The sequence below is a fragment of the Cordyceps javanica genome, chromosome 4 (genome assembly GCF_051103115.1).
Source record: "Cordyceps javanica chromosome 4, complete sequence".
Taxonomy (NCBI): Eukaryota; Fungi; Ascomycota; class Sordariomycetes; order Hypocreales; family Cordycipitaceae; genus Cordyceps; species Cordyceps javanica.
This window is the reverse complement of record NC_139298.1, coordinates 3,795,484-3,815,130: the sequence shown is the minus strand read 5'-3', so window position 1 is coordinate 3,815,130 and position 19,647 is coordinate 3,795,484. Positions and strand designations below refer to the sequence as shown.

The window sequence follows — 19,647 nt, the reverse complement described above, 5'->3', positions numbered from 1 at the left end:
CCGCATGTCCACATAACGACTAACATGTCAATTGCAGGCACGTTCGCGTTCACCATTTAGACAGAGATAAAGACGACCCTCTGCTACGAGAAGTGCTATCCCAACGACCAGACGGTCCGAACCGTGGACGTAGACGGAGGGGTCCCGCCGCTTAGGATTTTCATTTCATTACCAAAGATGCTGCTGGTGATGTCCGGTCAAGCCAGAGAATTCCTTCGGTTTGACTTTCTCTACACGACAAGTCTGAGGGAAATTCGGCACCACGTTTGTCGGTCACCGCCGTTTGATTTTTTTCAACGCTGTTCTTCTCTTCTTTCTGCATCGGCTGATTTGTCTTGCTTTTACAACTTGATTGCCTTTCGGTTATATAGCTAGCTAAGCTGGCGTTGGGTTCCTTGATCACGATTGATTGATTTATGGCGGGAGATGATACCACGAATATACAGATGCGATTTATATGCTTTTTTGCCTTTTCTTTTTCACATTAGCTCTATCTAATACATGTATATGCTCTGTCTTGTCTACACAGGTCATGCGGATCACCCAGTTCTATCGCGTATTGCAGGTATTGCAGTATCCAGAGCTCGGAGCTATCACCAGCTTTGCCACGGACCAACTTGGACAGGAGAGTCGCTGAATACATCCATCTCAAGGGACGTCGGGGCATTATGTACTCCAATTGTCTCAACCACAAGCCACATCTGTCCAGAATGTGTCCGCTCCGGCTCAATATCAAACTCTGGCGTCCGCAGTGCCACGGTAGACTCAACAAACTCGCCATCGCCAGTCTCGGCAATAACAAGCTTCTCAGGGCCCCAGCCATGCACAACGTAGACTTTGACCATGAGGGGGGACGGCTGCCGCACCGTGTCGTCCCTCGAGCTTTTGGGACCGACACTTCGCACGCAGACGCTACCTCGGGTAAGCCAAGAGACTCTTATCTGCGCCCGCATTCGCTCCTCTCGCTCAGTGAGAGCCAGCGGCAACAGGGAGTTGCGCAGACGACCAGCTGCATCGGTGGGTATGTTCTCCAGCAGGACCTCCGCAGTCGATGACACTCTGAGGGCAAAGTCTGCTGTCTGGTTCGCTTCAAAGGTGGAGCAGATCAAAGTGTAGACACCAGGGTCAAGTTTTGGAATGTTAGCAACGGCGCATCCCTGTCTATATTCGCCGGATGTTCCCACCAAGTCTTTGACACGAATGGATGATACGCGTTTCCCAGACGCCCAAGCAAGGTCCACGTGAACATGGACATCTTGGTCGCCAGTCGCTAGTAGAATCGACACGGGTCCAGTCCGTGTCGTAGAGATTTTATACTGGGGGTTGATGAAGTACGTGGAGAGTGAGGAGTTGCCCCCAGCTGTGCGTCGACTCCACGTACCTTCAATCTCCTTAAAATGTGACATTTCTTCCTGTGCCTCACGCAATTCAACCGGGAGCTCGGAGAAAACGCTAAGGGTAAAGTTGTAGCTCTTGAGGGGCAGTTCCTGTTGGTCCAGAACAATGGTGTATTGCTTGCCCGGCTCGGTCTCGAGTCGAGCTAGGGTTTGCGGGGAGTCGACATAGGGGCCGCAATACAGCTGGTCCTCGCTAGTCTGCACCCGTTTACCGCTGGTCTCGAAGATGAGTATGCTCATATACCCGAGCTGCTCAGCAACAGCGGCCATGGAGCCCCGACGATTCCGCATAATGGCCAGCTCCTGATCGACAAAGTGGCGACTTACCAGTATCCAGACGAGACCGCCTTTCGGGCAGGTAATGGAGTACTGCACGTTGCGGACCAGCGAGGCGGCGAGGCGCTTTGGCGGTGTGCTCCAGTTGAAATGCCTGTCTTGTCGATGCGGAAAGAGCTTTGGATTCCAGTTCAAGTACATGGACTCGAAATGCTGTGCCACGTCTTCAAATGCAACCCACAGTGTGCCGGAAGGATATAGCTCTGATACGCGGCTGGTGAGTTCTCCGTCCGCGCTCATTTCAGGCCTAGGAGACTTTTGCGGCGTTGACCAACCCGCACCAGTCCACACCGGTCCGTTGCACCACGGGTTCTGTATCAGTAGTTTCCGAATGCCGTCAGAACAGTCCATGTCAAGAACGGCATAGTCATGCTCTCCAACCAACCCCATTACTTCCTCTTCCTCTGCAGAGATTCGACCGGTTCCGAGTGTGACTACCACATCCTGTGTTTCGTGAGCAGCTTTGATCCTCCTCCATGTTGTGCTCAGATCAAAGTCCTCCCTGTGCAGAAACAGCTGTTCGGGAATCCAGCCTGTCAGCACCCATAGATCGGTACCGGAGTTGCTACCTGGAAAGTCATAGCCGCCGCGCACTTTGAGGTACGCTTTCTCTAGTAAAGCTGGCCAAATGAGTCGTGGGTTCCGTCGATCCACCACGAACAGTGTTCTGTCAGTTCTTGAGGCTGGCAGTCGGTCATCTATGACAACACGTCTCCAGCAGCCATTGAAGTTCATGCGAAAAACGTATTTTCCAGATGTCGATATCTTGGGGTGCCCGCTGTCATGATCAAATGGATGGATAATCGAAGCGAGCACCTGTGGATTTCGCGTATCAGTGTCGTGGGAATAATGGAGAGCACCGTGACAGAGCGCTTACCGAGTGCTTGCCCGTAAGCATATCGATTGCAGCTGAGAGGCTGGCCACAACAGAACAGTCCGTGGTCACATCTTGAACCAGGTTGCAACTCCGCAAGGGTCTCATCAAGGCTTCGAGGTCATCGTCATCAGTGAGGTCAGAGAGATCCTGTGGTCGCTTCCATGATGCGAAATTTTCCGTTTGGATTGGTGAGAGGCTGAATCGTGTCTCATCACTGGCAAGGAAGAGTTAACGGTTTGTTCGACGCTTGGTATGACCAGGGTGGCATACATGAACAGTTCCTGGCCCGGCTTGTGCAGGAATTCGGCGTCGGAAGGGTCATTTTCCCACGGTGGAAATTCGTTTCCGTGCAACAAGGACGACTGACGCAAAATGTCGGATGCACTAAATCCTGGTGGTGCTTTGGGTAGCTGTGTCTTTAGCTTCTCCGCGTGGGCAATGAGCGCCTTGCATCTCTGTCGAAAGCGAGCGGCATCCTTCTTGTTCGAGGTGCTGCTCGCAGCTCGCATATACAGCTCGGCTGCTTCAATTGCATGGTCCAGCGCGGCCTTGCCGCTTGAGGTTGAAGCTAGAGCTTCAGCGACCTACCATGAGGTTATTAGCTGCGGCATGGGGCAGGGCGGGGTCCGGTCGGCGGTTTACCTGCGCATCTTTCTCCATGCTTGTTCAATCAGTGGCGCTTCATGGCACCTGTCGCAGAAACTACAACCAACCGGTCAGGCAGATGCCGCAGCCTCGAAATTGGACGATACGGTCACGAGCTATCGGATGGGACAACGAGGCAGTGTGATTGATACGTATTTCCGAGTAGTGGGATGGCATCCCGGTATAGGAATATCTCGGTTTGTTGGCGAGGCGCGCTTCTTGGCTTGCCACTTGCGGGTACAACACCGACCTGCCGGTAACAGAGAGTGCAGTGAGAGCTTCCACAACCAAGTGTCGAGAAAGGAAAAAAAAGGGAGAAGATGCGGGGGGACGGCGAAATACTCCAGAGGAATATTAAAGCAAGGCCAAATACTCAACTTGGCCAATACTGTTACGTACGGCTAAATGCAATATTTGAAAGCCGAGCGATTCGTGTTACCGTGGTGTGTGTGGATGGGCGACTCCTTCGTCGTACCGGTAGAGGCTGCATAACAACTCATACATGGGTGGGAAACTGGGTAGGCATCTGGATAGTCGCTGCGACTGAGAATATATTCGCCTAATAAGCTCGAGAGTATCAACCCTCGCAGAGAGAGAGAGTGCCCCGGTGAAGACAGCGCCGTTGTCGCAGCTGTTAGGTGGGAATCTAGCTACTTACCCTGTAGAAATGACTCGCGAGTATTGTCAATGGCGCGCAGTCCCAGCTCGTTGGTACAAATTTCGGAACCCGGTAAGCGTTCACAGCGGGCAATGGGGGCAAATATATATCTTGTATGGAACTTGAATTGTTTCCCTGTCTTGGTCTTTTTGGTCTACTTCCATGGCTCCGACTCGTACGCTGTTGTGTCCACCACCCGTCCAAGAGCGGCCGGCCCGGCAGTCATACTGAAGCAGGAAACACTGGGTACCAGAAGTAGAGGGACCGCTATAAGCAAACAGTTGTACCGACGCTGGCAAACATGCCGATCTTGCCCAAGGATGATCAAAATGTGAAATAGCATCAAAATAGGTACTCCGCCGCCCGTGACCCTGGTACCGTGTATCTGGCCTAAGGCTGTCTGTTACCTGGCAGTCAGGTACGTAGATACCACGACACTATAATAAGTAGCGGCGAGCCCCTACGTAGGTAGGCACTGAGACTTGTGACGTGACGCAGTGCGGCAGACGGTGAGAACCTGTGGGCCAACCGAGGTCACTAAAAAGGGCAAATCTGCTCTGATAAAATCGCGAAACGCTCTCTACCCATCGGCCCCAAACCCGGTTTGGCTGGGTTGTTGGCCCGTGGCTCTCATTGAGCACCACCAGCCTGCCGACGTTGGCCCACACGGCTGCGGGACCGAGGTCCAGTGTGCCTGTGTCGGAGCGCCACGGTTCAATGCCATCACTCTCAGCCGCCGAGCGAAGTCTACAATTCCCTCTACCCGGAAACATCCCTTTGGTCTTATTCAATCAATCGTCTGGCATTTTCTACCCAGCCCGGAGACCTGACGCATCCTTTCTTCACCCTGCAAGGCCGCCGTCCTACCGCCTCGTACACCATCTCCCAACCCATCGCCATCCGCCATTAGCCGGCAGCTTTTGCAATGACCGGGCAATCGAAGCCTGCCATTTCGCCCTGGGGCGGCGCTGTTGCTGGTGCGACCGGCGCTGTCCTTGCCAACGCCCTCGTCTATCCTCTCGACATGTTCGTTTTCTTGCCAGTTACGCACCTGCCAATCTCTCAAGTCCGCTCGAGCTAACCACCACGGCCCGTCATAGTGTCAAGACGAAACTGCAGGTCCAGGAACCACCCAAGGCCGGCGCGCCTGTCAACGCCAAAGACGCGCCGCACTATACCTCGACCTGGGACGCCATTTCGAGAATTCTCCAAGACGAAGGTATCGAGGGTCTCTATACCGGCATGAGCGGTTCCTTGCTCGGCGTCGCATCGACTAATTTTGCGTACTTCTATTGGTACACAATCGTCCGTACGGTCTACGCCAGCTACACCAAGAACTCCACCGCCAACTCGACCGCTACTGAGCTGTCTCTTGGTGCCGTTGCGGGTGCTCTGGCCCAGCTCTTCACAATCCCCGTCGCCGTTGTCACGACGAGACAGCAGACTGCCAGCAAATCTGAGCGTCGAGGACTGATTGCTACCGCGAAGGAGGTCATCGACGGCCCCGATGGTGTCAGTGGCCTCTGGAGAGGCCTGAAAGCCAGTCTAGTATTAGTTGTTAATCCAGCCATTACATATGGCGCGTACGAACGCCTCAAGGACACGTTCTATCCGGGCAGAACTAGTCTCAAGCCATGGGAAGCTTTTCGTAAGGTCTACGCAGCTTCCTCGTCCCCCCTGTATCTAACATGAAGTATAGTCCTCGGCGCCACATCAAAGGCACTGGCAACCATCGCCACACAGCCCTTAATCGTCGCCAAGGTCGGCCTGCAGTCTAAGCCTCCCGCGTCGAGGAACGGAAAGCCATTCAAGAGCTTTGGGGAAGTCATGGCTTTCATCGTAGAAAATGAAGGTCTGCTTGGTCTCTTTAAGGGCATTGGACCCCAGATCACCAAGGGATTCTTAGTGCAAGGCATTCTCATGATGACCAAAGAGCGGTATGTTCCTGATGTCTCCCAAATCCCCAATATTCCCCCACTAAACGCTCTTGGTAGGGTTGAGCTGCTATTCGTCCTTTTTTTCAGATGGCTGTCGAACCTCCGTTCCAAAAAGGTCTCGCAAGCTGCTGCCACAGTTGCTAGCCAAGCTGCCAGTGGTGCAACTTTGCTCACTACCAAGTAGATTAGAGTATCTAACCGTAATCTTATTTCAGGGGTATTTAGAAAGGCCGCGTTCAATTCACAATTTATTTTTTTTTGCCCACACATCTTTGAACAGCCCATTCCTGCGTGTTGTTTAAACTTGGACCGAACATCCACTTGAACAAAGATGACTAAGTACAACTGTGCAAGGATGTGCCAGTACTTACTACTGAGTAGCCCAACACCGAGAGGGCAAAGGGCGCTGGATTAAGTCAGCATTTGCCCCACATCCTCGCTAGGGTTTTCGAAATCACACACATTTTCCGCTGCTTCGCAGCATCGTCAGTTACGACCCATTTGATACCATACCATCAAACAGCAGCCATGGCCAGTGAGTGGATAGGAGACCGGGTAAATACACCCATTATAGTCCTAACAGTCTGTCAACAGAGTCGAAGAACAGTTCCCAGCACAACCAGACGCGCAAGGCGCACCGCAACGGGTTCGTTTCACTCATCATTGTGCCAAATTCGGTCATACGCCTAACATTTTTTGTAGCATCAAGAAGCCCAAGACTTCGCGCTACCCTTCCCTCAAGGGTACCGACCCCAAGTTCCGCCGAAACCACAGACATGCCCTGCACGGCAACATGAAGGCTCTGGTGCGCAATACATGACGACACTTTCCTCCACCAACGGACGATTGCTAACCACTACTACAGAAAGAGGCCAAGGAGGGCAAGCGCGACGCTGTTTAAAACGGTTTACGGAGTTTGAACGGAATAATGCATTGGGATGAAAAAATTGAGGTTCCCGGTCGATCTCTCCAGCTCGATTGTAATAATGCTGGTAAATAAGTGAAAACAGAAAAGAATCATTTTCGACTGTCATATGCTGCACATTCATCTGCATTTTCGTATCGCGAATATCCGACACTTGCTTTTTCATGATTACAGTTGCACATGTGTCGGTCGACGCGAACAACCTGAAACGACGAAAGCTGCCATTGTCGCATGAAAACGAGAAGTCTTCAAGCATTTCAATCGACAACTCATAACCCCTTCACACGAACGTAACAGATTGCCCTTCGACGATGGAATATCATTACTTGCAGATTTCATCTTTGGGCAAATGTTGCTGTATATTCTACCTACCAGGCTCTATTCACCACCCACCTTGTAAACGTACGGACTTGATAAGAGGCCGCCAGGATGTGGCATAAATAAACGCCGCATATTCTTATCCATGTTCTTACAACATGCTTACCATACTTACAACACACAGGCGAAAGTTTTTGTACTATGGAATAGAGCGCTAAAATTGCTAGACTTGGCTTTCATGTCTAATTATAGTGTTATACAGATCCAACGGCTATATTATTGCAATGATAGGATGTAAATGCCTCAATGCTATTCTTCCTTTCAAGATAGCCCGAAATGCAGCACGGTTATTCTGTCAAACGTCCCAAACGCCAAATGTTACGTCCATTTGCTAGCACTGTGTGGCTCGGGCTCAGAAGTGTACCTGCTAAGGTAGGCAGGCGCATTACCTAAGACAAGAAAACGGAGCAAGCGCTGAGCCTTGGGCGCACGACGCTGTTTCGAGGTAACTCCACCTCTTCCTCACTTGGACATTGCCCATCCTACGTGGCTCTTGGTTGTATCGCCGACGATATATTCCTAAGAGGCCGGATTCCGTTTGCCTGGCAGCAGACACCCTTCCTTCATTGCGAGCTTTTTTTCATGTTTATTTCAGGTATATTAAGCATTAGACGCCAATCCTGCCAACCAAAACCCTTCGCCTGACCAGCTGCTGCACAGAATTTCCTTTTGCTCTGTAACATGCGATAGTCTGACTGTCATCTTCCCATCAGAACTCCTTTGAGGTCAGCGGTTCGCTGCAGGAGCCAAGCAGACTATCCTTCTTGTTAATAATTGCCGTTGTTCTACCCCTGAACACATTTCTCTCGATTGCAACCATCACCGATCGATCGAATAATGCTCAACATGTCCGGAAACCACGTCATTGGAAATCGAAACAGCACCCCTGAGGCAAACGCTACCTCTTCTTTGAGACCTCCTTCATCCAGGGCTGTGGGATCTGCTAGCTCTCTTCGTGCATCTGCAGATATGAGTTCCATCTCGGGGCCGGCTCCGTCCAGTCGCATCAGGCCATCGTCGGATTTCTATGGCCAGTCGCAGCAGTCCCATGGTCAGGGATCGTTTGATAGCGATTCGCATGATAAGATTGCCCAACAATGGATTGCTGACATTGACCAATATGAGACTACGCTGGAGGAGATGGCGGCTGCAACACTAGACCAGGACTTTAAGGATGAGCTCAGTGCTATTGAGCAGTGGTTCCGTGTCTTGAGCGAGGCTGAGCGTACTGCTGCACTTTATGCCCTGCTTCAGCAGACAACACAGGTCCAAATTCGGTTCTTCATTCAGGTTTTGCAGCAGATGGGCAAAAACCATCCAATGTCTGGTGTTCTCTCTCCTGCTACATTTGATAAAGGTAATAGCCATTACTGGTGTGTTGGTACCAGGCGTGAAGCTAACTGTGTTTTCAGACCCCATGTCTAATCGTCTAAGCGATGCAATGAACAAGCTTACCGTCGACTCGTCTCGAAATTCATTCACCCGTGCCCCTGCTAGCACAGCCGCACCAGGAAAGCGCCACTCCGTCCTCGACTCCTCAACTATCAATGCTATGTTTCCGGATGCTGCAGCTGCCATTGCTACTGAGAAGGCCAAATTTACACAGAAAACGGGAAATCCACCATCGTCCAACAGGAACAGTGCCGCTGTTGATCCGCGGTCGTCAATGGCAACTCATCAGGACTCTCGCGAAGCAGTTGGACCGGGGGTTTCCCCATGGGGCTCGGACCCGAATAATGCCAAAGCACCCACTTCTCAAGCGGCCATGGGCCAATTCGCGCAGCCTGCATCGTCGGGTGGCTTGAGGTCACCGCTCCCTCAGCTGGGAAACAATGCAGCCATTCAAAATACTACGCTCGCTGCGCCTGAAAAGAATGCATCTGACCTTCCGATTCTTTCCCCTTATAATGGAGGGGGCAGCGGTAATTGGGCATCCATGGTTAACACGCCGATGACTTCCACCTTTAACACCAGCCAGCAACCAGGATCACAAGCTGACATGATTGCGAATGCAACTGCCATGAAGCTTGCTGCCCTCTCCACTGTGAATAATCGCTTTGCGCTCGATGACGCTCGCAAGTACCGAAGAGCCCGCTCAAACGATGCGCCCGGTGGTAGTCAGATGTCGTCGCCGCCTGCCCACGCTCACGGCCTGAATATCCCCGCTGCTAACGTTGTCATGATAAATGAGCATGGCCAAGTACTAAGCCGAGAGCAGATCCTCGCATTGCAAGCTCAACAAGGACTTGGACTTGGTAATCGCCCGCGACCCAAGTCCCCCGGCCTTTCCATGCAGCAGCCTATGGGACAAATGGCACAGTTTGCTTCGCCTCAGCACAACGGTTTCCTGAGCGCATATGATGGCTCTAGCGTCATGAGCAGCAGCATTCCGGCTGTTAATTTGGGGCAGCTAGCCTTGTCTGGACACGAAGGTTATTTGTCGGACCACTCGGATATGGTGCGTGGCCGGTCTCCCAGAGGCCGTAGGGGGAGCTCAAAGCCACCGGAGGATCCCACAGACCCAACTCTGCTTCAGGATATCCCAAGCTGGCTCCGTAGCCTTCGCCTACACAAGTATACGGACAACCTGAAGGATATGAAATGGACTGATCTTATCGAACTGGATGACAAGGCCTTGGAGGACCGCGGCGTGAACGCCCTCGGTGCACGAAGGAAAATGCTCAAGGTGTTTGAGCAGGTCAAGGGTAAAGTTTGGCTCATAAATCTAACAAGCAAAACCCGCCGCTAACTTACGTATAGACGCTAAAGCTGAGGGGCGCATTGGTTAACACCCATTCTGCAGGTACAGGGTGGGCTCGGCGATGGTGCATTTGAAAGACGACGACAAATTTGTTCCATCGATTAGCATCTCGACTCGACCGCGTAGATTTGATAAGGCATGGACAGTGTTGATCTTCATCACGACTATAAATCTGCGCTCGGATTTTTGAATGGAAGTATGCATCATCTTGCAGGCTTGTATCCGCATATTGTACACGATTCTACGAGTTTTAATACAACGTGATTCTCTATAATACGTTTTTCGATGTAGAAGTGGCCCCGAACTGTGGGTCCTTTCACCTGGGCAAATATGGACCTGGAGCTCAGTGACTACGTACATACCTACACACATCCGATTCAATTTCGGAAAACACAAGCTTTCTGCGCTACAGTCCACGCTAGATTTGGGTTTCAGTATCCTTATCAAGTAGCCGTTGTCGGAACTACATGGAATCAGACGCGCGTTGATGTACAGTATTGTGCGTTGGCATCAAGGTATCGTCATTCACTCGTCAGTCTTTGTCCGTCCTGCGAATTTGAACATCTTTTACGTGTTCCTTGTCGTGGGTTCTTCGAAATTCCGCCCGCTGTCGCAACTGGATCTACAGCGCAATGGCGAGCGTTTCACACGGCGACAATTCTGACGCGGACTCTGATCTCGAGGAGCTCCAGGGAGACATCGCAAAATTCGACGAATCTGTAAGGGAATTCCTGGGAAGCCACGGAGTCAGCAGGGATGCCCAGACATACGATAGACGGACTCGTGGAGGGAGAGGGTCTCGGGGTCCAAGAAAAGCGGCCAAACCCCGAGGTGATATTACTGCGCGTCTGTCTAGGGTTAACCAGGCCTTTCTTGCTGGCGATTACGATCGCGCCCTAGAGCTAGTATCAGAGGTCATCAGAATCAATGCAGAGACATTCCAAGCATGGACGGCTCTTGCTTCTATCTTCAGGGAACAGGGCGAGTTGGATCGTGCTCTTGCAGCGATGATGTACGCTGCACACCTGCGACCGAAAGATATCGGCGGCTGGATATCATGTGCCTCATACGCACTCAACAATGTTGGTGGAGACGAAGAGGCAAATCTGAAAACAGCGCGACTTTGCTTCTCAGCGGCTCTACGAGCTGACCCTCAGAATGTGGAAGCAAGATTGGGCAAAGCAGCTGTATGCCATACACAAGGTCACTACTCGCAGGCAATATTGGAGTATAACTACATCCTAAGACAACGACCTACAGATCTCGATATAGTTCGGAAACTGGCAGAAACATGTGTTGACAATAAGGAAAACTCACACGCCACTGCATCTGCAAAAACAGCATACAGGCGCTTTTTCGATCATGTGATTCCGAATGGGCCAGGGGATAGATTCGAGGGACTTTGGTACGACATTGGCATTTATATAGACTTCTGTGCATCGAGCGGTAGTTATCGAGAAACGATCAAGGAACTCAAAGCACTTGCCAGATGGATGGTCGGTCGGGCGTCAGAGGCATACTGGGATGAGCTCCAGGATGACGACCGTGAATGGGATCTGGACAGCAGTAGGAGGAGTCAATGCACCAGATTCAGGGAGTCCGAAGCTTCGCAATCTCTGTTCGGCGAATCATTGCCACTTGACCTCAGAATGCGGTTGGTTATCCTCCGACTAAGACTTCTCGAGAAGAACGAGGCGTTGGTAAGACACATCGAAAGTAGATACTAGAATATTCATATAACTGACAGACATCAGGCACATCTTAAAGTTCTCGACTCTTCTGCGCGGTACATCAGAGATCTCATCGCAGAATTCCCATCTGTCGCCTACGATCTTGCTGAGGAACTCATGAAGAGCGGCATTGTAGATGTCGCTACAAAGCTACTAGAGGTCTTCCGAGAGACTTCAGAAACGCCAGATGCAACTGTATTGTTACAACTCGGTAGATGCTACATTTCAAGTGGAGAGCAACCAAAGGCCGAGGAGTGCTTCCTTGCCGCTATTGATGTTGATCAAGATTCGATAGAAGCACGCATCGAGCTAGCGAATGTATACGAAAAAGCCAAAGAAGGGGAAGAAGCTCTTATATTGGCAGCAGAAGCCATGGCACTGCAGGATGCACAAAATCAGGCCGACCGCGGAAGAGTGGATATGGCTGGCCGCTCAGCCAGTTTCCAAGAGGAATTACGAAGTCGCATACCGCAGAACGACCGAGGTGCTACTAAGGCAGAACGAAACAACCAATCGCGGGTCCCAAGACGTTATAGACCAAAACGATTGGCGGGCGCTGATACATTGCGGCAAGATGAGCAGGCGCGCGCCATCAAGTTATCTAGGCAGTATGAAATTGTGAGAGATCTAAAACTTCGTATTTCGCAAGGACAAGTTGATCTCACCGGAGAATGGATGAATGCATCACGCGATCTGGTCGACGACTTCAGATCATTGAAGCGCTTCTATTCTTGGGATAAGTACCTTCACTACCTTAAAAAAAAGCCAACCTCCATGCCGTCAACTTCTCAAACGCCAGACAGTGAGCTGTCTCAGATGTTTGAGCGTTTGACACGATGTAAGTCCCAAGATCACCTGTCAAGCAGTATTTTCGCCCCGACTTATAAAATGCAATCAGCCCTCGCACCACAAACCGATCGTGGTATGGCTGGCACCCAGCAAGGAATGCATCAGGGCATTTCTTTTGACAATTGGCTGAACATTTTTTTGGACTACGCTATTGGACTTGCTGTAATCCATCAACGAGAAGAAGCCTATCAAGTGTGTGAGGCAGCCAAGGACTCGGTAGTCTTCCAAGCCTCGAATCACGAATTCCTCATTCATATCGCATGGACTGGTACGAACATCTTTTCCAAGCCTTGAACGACGCACGCTGACGAGCCAAGTTTGTGCGATCTATACTAGCGACGAGGAGCGATGTATTGCACTTGCCAGACATTTGATGAAGGATGGTGTCATGTCAGATGCAAATCGAATGTTTGCCTTGCTCTCAAGGCTATGCCAATCACCGGTTTCTTGGTACACCTCAGGCCCGGCGCAAAAGTTTATTTTACGGCAGATCCGGGGTATCGATAACAGCTACGAAGCGCTCTTTGCCACAACATTCGATCCATCTGAAGCCGGTGAAGCTACATCATCTCGCATTGACATGGATGTATGTCTGCTAATGCTCTACGGCCATATTTTGTTTACATCGACGAGTTACACATACGCAATAAGTAAGTGTTACAGATTATAGTACACAACCGCTCATCTAATCACGCACCCAAGGCTACTTTTTACGAGCGCGGTCACTTGATCCGAGCAATCCAATGGTCAATCTTAGCTTAGGCTTAGCATATGTTCATTATGGGTTGAAAAGGCAATCAACGAACCGCCAGTATCTTCTTCTGCAAGGACAAGCCTTCATCTCTCAGTATTTTGAGGCAGCCGAGGGCATTGGATCGAGGCCACTTGCCGAACGATATTATAACACGGGTCGTCTTTTCCAGCTGCTGGGCCTCAGCCAGCTAGGTTCGAGTCTCTACGCAAAAGCGATTCAGGCCAACGATGCGGAGCATCGCAATACTGATATTGATACCCTGGTGGCCATAAATAACTTCATGTCATTTATGGCCGTTGGCAACAAAACAGCCGCATTTTCCTTGCTGAAGAAGAAACTAGTACTATAGAAATTATCATTACGACAAATTCCCCCAGCTGCTATCTCTCTTTTTTTTCTTCTCTGTATATGGCTTGTTCCCTTGTATTGGTGACATCCCCATACGAGTACCTAGCTACAGCCTGTGAAATGCCTATCTAGGAACTAGGGTAGGCACCTACGTAGCTACCACTACCTACCTACTAATCTACTAAGGTGATTTGGGCAGGCAGTCAGTCAGTGGTCCACCCAGTCCGCGGCGTCAACCGTAAATTAAGACACATCATCCGCAACAAAACGGCTGCTGTTTCCAACACCTGCAAAGGGCGAAACGGCTTGCAAGGGTTGCGCACGACAGTCACAAATGGACTTTATGATTTCTTTAAAATGTTCATTGCCGTTAAAACACGAGGAAGTGTAGCGACAACACTATTGTTCCTGGCTACGGCGTTTGGTATTTGTGCGACCGAGCAGACGACACCGTCCCCCCAAGCCGAGACGACACCGAGATCAAATTACGGCGGGCCATTCACTGGTACGAGCCACTGCGAAGCCCGGACGATAAATTACATTACACATACGTTACCGCAATCATGTCTTACCAGCAGCTGGTCAAGCGCGGCCGCTGCGGCGGACAGCACGCCGCCGCTCACTCTTACTGAGTCAGCGATGGCTGGTGAGGGCGACACTGTCACCAGTGCTGCTACAGATCCAGCCGAGACCCAAACGACCATGGTAGAAGCCAAAGAAGATCCAGAGCTAGTAGACACTGAATCGACCGCTCAACCATTCATGTCATTCGAAGATTGGAAGGAGATGATGCTGCAGAAGACTGGGCAAGACCCTCAAGATCTCAAGCAACGAAAAGGCTCAGAAGTTCAAAGTGATGAAAGCCAAAGATATCAAACCTACCCCAGCAGTGATTTCGGGGATGAGGGTGAGATTTCCTTAAATTTTGGTGGATATACGGAGAGGCCGGATACTGAGCATGGCTACGACGGCGGTGAGGACCATGCCGACGAGACGTCCTCCCAAATCGGGCAGACTACACTTCACCGTAACAAAGATGCTGGGAAAACATGCAAAGAAAGATTTTCTTTCGCGTCATTCGATGCTGGAGCCACGATCCTCAAGACAAGCCCCGGCGCCAAGAACTCCAAGGCTATTCTGGTTGAAAACAAAGACACATATATGCTCCTTGAATGCGCAACATCGAATAAATATGTTATAATCGAGCTTACGGACGACATTTGGGTTGACACCATCGTCTTGGCCAACTTTGAATTCTTCTCTAGCATGATACGCCATTTCAGAGTCAGCGTTAGCGATCGATACCCTGTGAAACTTGAAAAATGGAAGGAGCTGGGGACATTTGAGGCTAGAAATTCGCGCGATATACAAGCATTTCTGGTTGAAAATCCGCAAATATGGGCCAAATACCTGAGGCTAGAATTCCTTACTCATTATAGCAACGAGTATTACTGCCCCGTCTCCTTGATTCGAGTCCACGGGTCTCGAATGCTTGACAAATGGAAGGATAGTGAGATAGGCCCCGATGATGACCATGTGGGCGAAATCGACGGAATAACGGAAAGCGAAAACCTCCCTTATGAGAGATCCGGCGACTTTGCCGACCCTCAGGACAACCATACAATAGCTGTCAATGCAGATGATATTTGCTTACTTGTCGGGCCGTCGCCTCTCCAGCTACCTCTGGCCATGTGTCGGCCGGAGGAGATCCCTGCCCTCACGAATGGTTCCATTGTTGCGGGTGCAAATACTGGCATGGCACACGACAGAAAACCCGCGGAAGAAGACATGGCCGAATCCGAACAGCGACAGATGGACCCAGCCCGGCAGGAAAGTCCAGGTGGCATAGCCACGTCCTCTCCAACGTTTAAAGCCTCGAAACCCGCCAGCGAATCAAGCACGGATTCTGATGATGAACAACTCAATGAAAATATTCCTTCGAAAAATACGAAGTCTTCTACGGTAGCGATGACGTCTTCTTCGTCGCCTGCCGCAGCCACAAGCAAAGTTGCAGCTGCTTCCGCCTCGAATAGTAGACCTAGAGGCAATGCAACAAGCATCGCCACCCCTCCAACAATTCAAGAAGGTTTTTTCAACTCGGTTACGAAGCGCCTTCAGCAAGTGGAAGCAAATCTGACACTGTCGCTCAAATATGTCGAGGATCAGTCCAAGCACGTACAAGATGCATTCACGCGATCTGAGCAAAAACAGATTTCGAGGATATCTTCTGTCCTGACAGACTTAAATCATACAGTTCTCGAAGAGCTGCGGAACTTTAGAGATCAATATGATCAGATCTGGCAGTCAACAGTGTTGGCTCTCGAAAGTCAGAAGGACCAGTCGCAGCGGGATATCCTAGCGCTCAGCTCTCGACTTCACGTACTGGCAGATGAGGTGGTATTCCAGAAGCGCATGGCCATATTACAGGCCGTACTACTCCTTTCTTGTCTCCTATTAGTCATCTTTTCAAGAGGCGTTCCGATCCCGTATCTCGGGCTCCCCTCGGATCAGGGCCTGGGCACCAATGAAGCATTTGCGGAGATTTTGGCCTCGATGCAAAGACGCGACATGTATCCGAGCGGGTCTCCCGGGTTCCGTCCCGATCCACGAACACCCACGACGCCGGACCCTCAGACGGCAAGCGGTTCTCTTGGGAGACCCCTTGCTAGCCCCCAGTCAAACCTAGAAGACTATGGGTATCGGCGACCGTCTCCTCCTTTAACACCCAACGCGGAACTGGACGATATCCGGCCTGATTGGCAGACAAGCAGTCATTCTTCAGCCATTCAAGCAACAGGATATGACAAGGGATCTCGGTATGCAAGTTCCCGCAAACCGCTACCTTCATTGCCGGAAGATGTCCGTTCTTCTTCTGAATCCCCCTGATGACAAGTAACCCAGAGTCTCCTAGAGGCGCTGTACTCTTGTAAGCGAGAGCGCTCAAACGAGTCAAGGCCAAACACGTATACAATCATCTTATGATCAGCGTTGGCTGAGGAGCAAGGGTAGCCTTATTTTAATGATTACTGTAGCGATTTGGTTGACAGTATATAGCGAGTTTTGTGCATCATTACATTACTTCTGTTCCCTAGTTCCCCATTGCAATTAGCGACAAATAGCAACCGCAGTTTCCACCCGCATCTATCTTGCATGCTTAGACTGTTGAGTGTCATCCTTTTATTATTCAGTCCTCTCGTTCCCAATGTAAAGATGTTGAATGGCCTCCAGGTCGTACTCCTCAAGAGCAGCCAGGCGAGTGCCTCGATCGTACTGCGACCGCCTGCGCCGCTGTTCGTCTCGAAAGTGCTGTCCGGCATTTGGTGTGAAAAGTCCTATTTGATTGTTATCATTCTGCGGGTTGTGGTTCGAGGGCCTTCTCAGCCACTGACCGACATGCTCTGCGTTTTCGCAGCTGCGCTTCATTTTGGACTGGTTGTCTGGTTCTGGAAATTGCTCTTCTTGGCCTGCCATTTCTGGCATCGGACCATTTGAGGTGAAGTAGAGCTGGACAAGCGTATCAGTATATTATTGGGTATGATGACGTATGGTCCACCAACCTTTGGTCGATAGTGTGCTGCCTCTAGCATGACCGAGCTATTGCGAAACTTCTGTACTAAGCAATCTTTCCCTTGTATGGCTGCGGAAGAGTTAGCAGAAAAGCGAATTTCGATTCACTGCAAGCCTTACTTGCGTATGATACTTCGGCTACCTTGTCGCTTTTGAAGCAGTTCCTTTGCCGATTGTGTTAGCGCTTCATCTGTCTTAAAATGCTGAATAGTTACTCACCATCGCTGATTACCACGTGCCTCAACAAACTTTGTAGAACAATTCAGTTTTGACAAATATTCTACAGATTACCAGAGGACTTACATCGATAATATCTAGAGGCTTCTTTGGTGTCAGTTGCAAATGTTCCGAGAACCACCAGAGTTTGGCACTCACGTCAACAAAGTTAATAAACGCATATCCTACACTATGCTCATGTTAGCATATATAGCACAGTCATACATGAAGTACGGAATCATTATAATACAACATACTTGCAGTCGTTCGCGAAATCTATGCGGAGGTACATGAAGTCATATTTTCCCCAGCTGGATTCGTCGACGATTCGCTTGAGCATTGCTTGGTCTACTTTATTCGGGATGTTTCGGAGCATAATCTGCCAATGTTAGACTAATCTAGGAACTTCAGTCGAAGAAAACAAGAAAAATCATACCGTTGTCCTAACATCAGTTCCTTCTCTAATTCGATGGACATCAACGTGGTTGTGGTGACTGCCGGGGCTTTGGAAAGAGTTCCTGTTTACCCGCGCAGCATGTTGCCGGCGGTCCAATTTACCATAGGATGAGTTGGGTCTCGATGGACTATAGCCAGTTTGGATGGTGAGCGCTGGAGATGGTGGTTTTCGATAAGCTGCTGAAACCCTCTGATAAGACGGCGAGATAGGGGTTGACAGGCTTGCCACTTCCGCCCCCGGCGCACTAGCAATGAAGGAGTTCACTAGATATGGGAAATTTGGCGTATAGCTAGATTGTGTGATTACAGGATACATTGCGAGATGTGTATTCAGGCAGACGTTAGCCGGAGGTATCTTGTTCTGCCTCGTGCTGGGAGGCCCGTATTCCCAGTTAGTGGCTGCATCGGAGATTCGAGGAGTGTCGCTGGTTCGCACACTATCACCGGTTGATGTTGATTCATCTTCCGCGTGCGTGGCAAGAACAATCCGTATTCCCTAGTCGAACATTAATACTCCTCCTACGAAATAAAATACATGTTCATCAAACTTACACTGTGGCCTTCTGAAGTCGGCGCTTGAGCGAGTGCCCTTTTCGCTGCCAAAACATCGCAGTATTCCACAATGCCTCTGAAAGACCCGTCTCGGAAAGTCATTTTCTTTTCGAACGCAAATATCTCGCCATGAGCTCGAAGCTTTGCCATGACTTCTGCTGCAACTTGCTCGGCGCTGGCAGCTGCCCCCGGTGGCATCGTAGCCAAGACTACCAATTGGCCACTATCTCGAGGTAAAGGGTGTAATTCGGCCGAAGAATCCTAATTGATATAATCAGTAATTTTCAAACTCGTCACATAAGGGCTTCGTTTTCATGACAATCTTACGTGGACTACTTGCCAGTCTAACTTTGAAGAGCTCGTCTGGCTTTGGAACAGCCATGCATCTCTGATATCGTCGAAAAATATCCCCACAATACCTTTTCTTTCAAGAACCCTCTTAGCTCCGTGGAAATTTATAGAGCCTTTCTCCAGTTGCTAATTATGATAAGTAATGGCAGTCCACGTGTTCAGCTTGTAGACACATACTTGAAGCCAAAAATTGAGCTGCTGCGGGGTGATGGCTTGCTCTGCAAGTATTTTCAGCCATCTGGACACTCCCATGCTTTGGCTAAGCATATTGACCGGTGCCTGTATCCCTGGATAATTTAGGTTCTCCATAGCAATATGAAATGGGCTGAAAGCAGATGCAGTCGGAGATAGTCCACTCTTCGAAGCCTGGGCTGGCGTAACAAAGGGGTCCTTCTCTCGCTCTCGCTGTTCGTCTGGTCTAAATTGGATGATTTGCTTGTTATTCTGGGTATCAACATCACCGATGCTTCCGCTGTGCTGAAAAGATTGTATGCTTCGTTTAATTGGGTCATTGGGAGATGGCGCTGTCAGCCTTGTGTCAGGAGAACCAGCGGACGAGTCACCCTCTCCGGAAGGAGATGGGGATGAAAATGCCATTTTGGGGGTTCCTTTGACCTGAACTCTTTGATTATAGTGTTTCGGGGTTCAAATTCCTTTCAAAAAGGTAAAAAGATGGCACTCTTGGAAGAGAACTCAAGGTGTTTGTTAGAGGACGTTTGTTGGAGATTGACGGGCCGCCAGCGTAGCCAAACAACACACACGTTTTCTAGGTAGCTGCAGCAAACGTGACAAACTAGGTACCTATTTAGAGCTTCTCGGAGTGACTTTCACACAACTTTCCGTTACTGATACGAAGTATACGTCAGCTCTTGCGACAGTGTTTGCCCTCTCTGCACTCTGGCCATCCCTG

The 19,647-nt window shown here is 50.2% G+C and overlaps 7 protein-coding genes across 7 annotated transcripts; 5 read left to right on the top strand and 2 right to left on the bottom strand.

The window, feature by feature from the left end:
- Window positions 1-593: 593 nt before the first annotated feature.
- Window positions 594-3,270, bottom strand: V2A60_007061 (uncharacterized protein; the record flags this gene model as incomplete). The annotated part of the gene is made up of 4 exons (XM_083258350.1): window positions 594-2,549; window positions 2,611-2,824; window positions 2,881-3,194; window positions 3,253-3,270. 4 exons carry the CDS (start codon window positions 3,268-3,270, stop codon window positions 594-596), a joined length of 2,502 nt encoding a protein of 833 aa, XP_083114476.1.
- A 1,568-nt stretch (window positions 3,271-4,838) lies between these two features.
- On the top strand, window positions 4,839-6,034 carry V2A60_007060 (mitochondrial carrier domain-containing protein; the record flags this gene model as incomplete). Its single annotated transcript, XM_083258349.1, has 4 exons — window positions 4,839-4,939; window positions 5,014-5,561; window positions 5,613-5,850; window positions 5,908-6,034. The coding sequence occupies 4 exons, from the start codon at window positions 4,839-4,841 to the stop codon at window positions 6,032-6,034; spliced, it is 1,014 nt and encodes a 337-aa protein (XP_083114475.1).
- A 344-nt stretch (window positions 6,035-6,378) lies between these two features.
- Window positions 6,379-6,751, top strand: V2A60_007059 (60S ribosomal protein eL29; the record flags this gene model as incomplete). Its single annotated transcript, XM_083258348.1, has 4 exons — window positions 6,379-6,385; window positions 6,445-6,496; window positions 6,553-6,655; window positions 6,716-6,751. The coding sequence occupies 4 exons, from the start codon at window positions 6,379-6,381 to the stop codon at window positions 6,749-6,751; spliced, it is 198 nt and encodes a 65-aa protein (XP_083114474.1).
- A 1,248-nt stretch (window positions 6,752-7,999) lies between these two features.
- On the top strand, window positions 8,000-9,942 carry V2A60_007058 (RNA-binding protein VTS1; the record flags this gene model as incomplete). The annotated part of the gene is made up of 3 exons (XM_083258347.1): window positions 8,000-8,510; window positions 8,566-9,858; window positions 9,914-9,942. 3 exons carry the CDS (start codon window positions 8,000-8,002, stop codon window positions 9,940-9,942), a joined length of 1,833 nt encoding a protein of 610 aa, XP_083114473.1.
- Window positions 9,943-10,546: 604 nt separating this feature from the next.
- On the top strand, window positions 10,547-13,596 carry V2A60_007057 (transcription factor TFIIIC subunit TFC4; the record flags this gene model as incomplete). The annotated part of the gene is made up of 5 exons (XM_083258346.1): window positions 10,547-10,633; window positions 10,781-11,614; window positions 11,669-12,482; window positions 12,955-13,079; window positions 13,342-13,596. The coding sequence occupies 5 exons, from the start codon at window positions 10,547-10,549 to the stop codon at window positions 13,594-13,596; spliced, it is 2,115 nt and encodes a 704-aa protein (XP_083114472.1).
- Window positions 13,597-14,234: 638 nt separating this feature from the next.
- V2A60_007056 (UNC-like C-terminal-domain-containing protein) lies at window positions 14,235-16,481 on the top strand (the record flags this gene model as incomplete). Its single annotated transcript, XM_083258345.1, has 1 exon — window positions 14,235-16,481. The coding sequence occupies one exon, from the start codon at window positions 14,235-14,237 to the stop codon at window positions 16,479-16,481; it is 2,247 nt and encodes a 748-aa protein (XP_083114471.1).
- Window positions 16,482-16,775: 294 nt separating this feature from the next.
- V2A60_007055 (RNA recognition motif 2-domain-containing protein) lies at window positions 16,776-18,584 on the bottom strand (the record flags this gene model as incomplete). Its single annotated transcript, XM_083258344.1, has 8 exons — window positions 16,776-17,099; window positions 17,153-17,232; window positions 17,283-17,326; window positions 17,382-17,410; window positions 17,466-17,568; window positions 17,636-17,757; window positions 18,175-18,330; window positions 18,387-18,584. The coding sequence occupies 8 exons, from the start codon at window positions 18,582-18,584 to the stop codon at window positions 16,776-16,778; spliced, it is 1,056 nt and encodes a 351-aa protein (XP_083114470.1).
- Between the last annotated feature and the right edge of the window lie 1,063 nt (window positions 18,585-19,647).